At 36.8% G+C, this 5,115-nt stretch overlaps 1 protein-coding gene across 2 annotated transcripts; it reads left to right on the top strand.

Moving 5' to 3' along the window:
- Window positions 1-250: 250 nt before the first annotated feature.
- LOC104098538 (dolichyl pyrophosphate Glc1Man9GlcNAc2 alpha-1,3-glucosyltransferase) lies at window positions 251-4,711 on the top strand. 2 transcript variants are annotated; one of them, XM_070177013.1, is made up of 4 exons: window positions 251-1,097; window positions 1,680-1,907; window positions 2,106-2,343; window positions 4,092-4,711. In XM_070177013.1, exons 1-4 carry the CDS (start codon window positions 318-320, stop codon window positions 4,454-4,456), a joined length of 1,611 nt encoding a protein of 536 aa, XP_070033114.1. In that variant the 5' UTR covers window positions 251-317; the 3' UTR covers window positions 4,457-4,711. The 2 variants fall into 2 exon arrangements, with proteins under 2 accessions (XP_070033114.1, XP_009603586.1); XM_009605291.4 differs by having other exon boundaries at window positions 255-1,097; window positions 1,701-1,907.
- Window positions 4,712-5,115: the final 404 nt, after the last annotated feature.

The raw sequence follows: 5,115 nt of genomic DNA, 5'->3' as shown, positions 1-5,115 counted from the left end.
AAGAAAAGAAGCATAGAAATAAAAAATAATTGGGGAAAAAAGAGAAAATTTTTCATAAAAACTACTATGGTTAGAAAATGTAATTAGTTTGATGGGTAGAAAAATAAATGGGTAGGTAAGGATAAATAGTTTTATTTTTGTGGGTAATCAATACCTTGAAAAAAAAGTATATGTGAGGCCCAACGAAGCCAGCTAGTTGCTGACCTGGACAATCTATGACGTGTCATTGCTGACATGTCACTCTTCTTCTTCAACCTCCCTCTCAAATCTCAATTCTCAACAACCCCAAAACACCACTTCGCCGTCGGCCCAAAGCCATGAACGCCCCCAAAAACCACCACAAACAACACCAACATCAAACCCATCAGATCCCAAAACCCAAATCCAACAAACCCATCACAGAGATCCTATGGGTTTCCCTTGTAGCCACATGCATCAAACTCCTCCTCATTCCAGCTTACCACAGCACAGATTTCGAAGTCCACCGTAATTGGCTTGCAATTACTCACTCCCTTCCCCTTTCTCAATGGTACTCTGATCAAACTAGCCCATGGACCCTCGATTACCCACCTTTCTTTGCCCATTTCGAGCATTTCCTTTCTTTCTTTGCTTCCCTTGTGGACCCCATTATGGTCCATCTCCATCTTGGACTCAATTACAAATCACAGCCCACAATTTATTTCCAAAGACTTACTGTTATACTGTCTGATTTTGTGTTAGTTTTTGGTATTTATAGATTGACACGTAATTTGGGGTATAAAGAGAGAGTCTTAATCTGGGTTTTGGTTATTTTTTCGCCCGGGTTGGTGATTGTGGACCATTTGCATTTTCAGTATAATGGGTTTCTTTTGGGGATGCTTTTGATTTCGATTTCCGCTTTGGAGGAAGGGAAGGATTTGCTAGGTGGTTTTGTTTTTGCAGTTTTGTTGTGTTTTAAGCATTTGTTTGCTGTTGCTGCTCCTGTTTATTTTGTTTATTTGTTGAGGCATTATTGTAGGGGTGGGTTTATTAGAGGGTTTGGAAGATTGGTTATTATGGGGAGCGCTGTTGTGGCTGTTTTTGCGGCTGCTTATGGGCCTTTTCTATATCATGGACAGGTAAATTTCTGCTCTTTCTTTCTTTGAAAGTTCTGATCTTTACTTCTCTGCGTGAGTTGATAGTTCTCAGTTCCGATGGAGTCTAGAGTTAGATTTTATTTTCTGGTATTCTTTTGTTTAGTTCCATTGGCAGGAGGATTTAGTTCATCAAGAATGCATGGATATATTATTTTCTACAAGTTTATGCATGCTTAATTTTGACCAATATGTTAGTAAACAACAGCAGCGCCTCGATCCAAGCTCGTTGGGTTCAGCTATGCGGATTCTCACTAACTATGTCACTCCATTTAGGCTTTAAGGCTCGTAGAATGATAATAAAATTTGCTCCAGTGTTATCTAGTGACAAGATTGTAGAAACATGGTGTTGATTGCTGTAATGTACATCCTTTAATCTCATTATCTTGTTCTTTTCATTCTTTTAGCCTGGTGGCTGATGATGCTTGAAAATTTGCTGCAGCTAGATAACCTAGTTTTGGATTAACCTTGGCTGATCAAACGGCTGTTTCTGTTTATTGAATGGTATGATAAAGTAGAAAACTCATTGCCTGTGTGCTCTACCATCATCTCCTGACAAATTGCCAGTTGCTTTCAACCCTGTTGCAGATACAGCAAGTGTTCCATCGAATGTTTCCATTTGGTAGGGGACTGTGTCATGCTTACTGGGCTCCAAACTTCTGGGTATTCTACATAATTCTCGATAAAGTGTTGGCATTTTCGGTTGTAAAAATGGGTTTCAGCGTCCAAGCGCCAACAGCTTCATTCACTGGTGGACTAGTTGGGGACTCCTCTCCTTTTGCAGTGTTACCTAGAGTAAGCATACCCATTCATCTTATCATCCAACATATGGCGTGTGTGTGTATCTTGTTTGTCGACAATAACTTTGTTTACGAACTCCCTGATTAGGAATCTTCAAATTTAGGAACATGGTAAAAGAGTAACCTTTCACCAAATAATATTAGTTTGAGGACTTGTGAACAGGTCACGCTTACACAGATCTATATATTGCAGGTCACCCCCATGATTACCTTCAGTATCGTCTTGCTTACAATAGCTCCATGTCTTATAAAGGCTTGGAGAGATCCCCAACGAAGGATGATTACTAGATGGATAGCCTATGCTTACACATGCGGCTTTATGTTTGGCTGGCATGTTCATGAGAAAGCTTCACTTCACTTTGTGATTCCCCTTGCCATCATTGCCTTGAAAAGTGTGGAAGATGCAAAACACTATTTCTATTTGTCCATAGGTAATTCCCTGTCTTACTCATTAGTTATGGTTGACCTCTCAAAGTCATTTGGAAGACATGACTTTGTATTACAACGTGATTTATGTGATAGTCTTTTACCATCTCAGTTTACGGATAAATTCATGTTTATATCTATCTGTTAGTTCAGTCACTCTTCTGTTTGCTACCATCTTCTAGAAGTTGCTCCTACACTGATACCTCTTTTATTCATATATTTTATTTTTTATTTTTGGCTGTGTATGGCTCATTTTATGTGATTGCGTACTAAAAATAGCTCTTTCAGTTGGAAATAAGTGTGACTTCAAACACCATTTTACTACTAATGTCAATATTAGATCTCATAAAGCATCATAATACTCCAATGGTTCAAAAAATATTTTTCAAAAATGCTGCCAGTGCAGTTTAATTATCTTTAACATGACGAATCTGTTATACCTTGAATGATTACTCGGCTTCATAATTAAATTCCACTGGAAATGTACAAGGATTTGGTATTAACAATAAATAAAAAAATGTGACCTGATTGTGGAATACATGATTTGTATTTCTGCTTAAAACCCAATTTGGTTATAATGCAATTATATCTATGAAAGAAAAGGCCTCTATTACTTTGCTACCATCCTCGATGCTAAGATAGATTTCATGATGAAATTATTTTCCCATTTTTCTGGTGTAAGTAGTCTCTTTTGAGAAGTTATAAAGGGGCCTAAAACTATCTGGATAAAGCCATAAAGGTTTATTAAGGTGAAAAGTAATATTAAAGTTTCCTAATTTAATCTACTTGACTAGAACTCCATAAAGGATTCAGCAAATTCTTCCATTCTTCTATTCTTCCATACAATTAAATCTGCCACTACAGACAAGTAGCTCGTTCCTTTCGTTTTTTTGATAAACAGTACAGACAAGTAGTCTTCAACTGTGGAATCTAATCTTGAGTGTAGAATCACATCAGATGGTCTTAAGACCAGGTTGAAACCTGTTTCTTTCTCTTCATGAAAGATACCTGCTTCATTCTATCTTTACTTTAAGCAACTTCTTGATCCTTGTTGATCTGAGATTTTGGTGTCTCTGTTATGTTGCAAAAGTTATATTTTTGAGTTAAATTGCATGAGGTTACCTATAACTTTGTCAAAACAAATTTGCATGTATGATGTGGGTTAACCAGTGAGCAGCTTTATGTTTAGCCTTTCCTTTCCTTTCCGTTTTTTTTTTGGTGTGCTGGAGAGGATAGAGAGGGCAGTAGATAGAAGATTTAGGGAGCTGGTCGTTTTCCATGGATATTATGTGTCCCATGAAAAAACACTGTAAAAACAATTTGGTATATGGAAAACACTTGAGATTTTGTATTTCTCCATCAGTCTGAAAGAATGAATTACTATGAAATGCCCCTTAAGTAAAAGCTCATATGTTCTGTACTTAGCTGTATGTTGGTATTTGTTAGAGTTTACTCATGTGAACTTCCACCAGTGACGAAGATTTTCATTTGCCCCAGGAAATAAGCAAATTGAACATCGAATTTTACCTCACCATATGTCCCGCGCATATCCTTTGCATTATGCTAGGCTCTTGAAATCTTTGCACAGATGGAATAGGACATGGATCAACATACTGTCCTGGCTTTCTTCCTTTGCATTTTTTTCTATTGTTGTTGTGTTGTTGCTGCTTCTTTTTCTCCTTTTATTTTGGTCTTGGACCGCTCTGTAACTTTTATTTCCACAGACTAACACCTAACCCTTCTGTGCATGCAGTGTCCTGCCATTCTCTTTTCCCGCTATTATTTGAAGCCCAAGAGTATCCAATTAAGTTTCTGTTACTGCTGTTACATGCTTCACTGATGTGGATTGGATTCTCCTCTCATTTTGCCACAACTACTAGAAAAGCAGTTGAATCTGAACAGACAAGATACGAAAAAACGAGGTTTGTTATTGGACGGTTTGGGAAGTTATACTTGCTAGGTCTCCTGGCTGTTGAGATATATGGACAATTAGTTCATCCTATCCTCTTCACTGAGAGGCTTCCTTTCTTGCCTCTTATGTTGATAAGCATATACTGTGCCTTCGGAATGATGTACTCTTGGATCTGGCAGTTGAGGCAGATTATTAAGTTACATTAACACATGTAGGATAAAAATACCAGCTGCTTATATACATATAGTTTGATACACGTAGCTAAAATGCTAAATCTGGATTGATCATCTTTAGACAGTTTTGAGAATTTTCAATCTAATACCGGACTTTCTTAGATACCAATAGCTTTGTTATTCACTTGTATCCGAGTTGTTAGTGCTCATTTGTTTTCTTAAAAGATTTGCAGGAAGTGGTGTTAAAATTTTAATTATGAAGAAGAATCTACCTCGTTGTTTCTGGTACTTGTTTTGACATCTGTTGTTAGTTCTTTTATTTATGTCTTTCTGGATATTAGTTCCACTCATATAGTTGAAACAAATAGAATCTTTTCTGGTTTGCACATAAAATATGGAAACTTGGTCCGTGGCATATAAAAATGATGATAGCCATATAGTAAGGCTCATTGTAAACCTTAGGATTCGTATGGTAGGATGTATTAGGGAAAATAATACATGTATTAGCTTTGGTGTTATTAATCCTTGTTTGGCAATATTTTTCAAGCTATGTATAACTAATACATTACTATTCTTATGCATGACAAACCATGGCATTAGTAATACCATGGTTTTTAATACATGAATAAGCATGTATAAAGATAAAATTGTCCTTCCAAAACCTTTAATACACCAAATCAAACAGTCGGTAA

The sequence above is a fragment of the Nicotiana tomentosiformis genome, chromosome 1, assembly GCF_000390325.3.
Source record: "Nicotiana tomentosiformis chromosome 1, ASM39032v3, whole genome shotgun sequence".
In the NCBI taxonomy this organism is placed as follows: Eukaryota; Viridiplantae; Streptophyta; class Magnoliopsida; order Solanales; family Solanaceae; genus Nicotiana; species Nicotiana tomentosiformis.
This window is presented reverse-complemented; position numbering and strand designations above follow the sequence as displayed.

Coding starts and splice junctions, on each gene's coding strand:
- LOC104098538 (XM_070177013.1), top strand. CDS start 318: ATGAACGCCCCCAAAAACCACCACAAACAACACCAACATCAAACCCAT. Junction 1,908..2,105: donor CTTTTGCAGTGTTACCTAGA/GTAAGCATACCC, acceptor TATATATTGCAG/GTCACCCCCATGATTACCTT. Junction 2,344..4,091: donor CTATTTCTATTTGTCCATAG/GTAATTCCCTGT, acceptor CTGTGCATGCAG/TGTCCTGCCATTCTCTTTTC.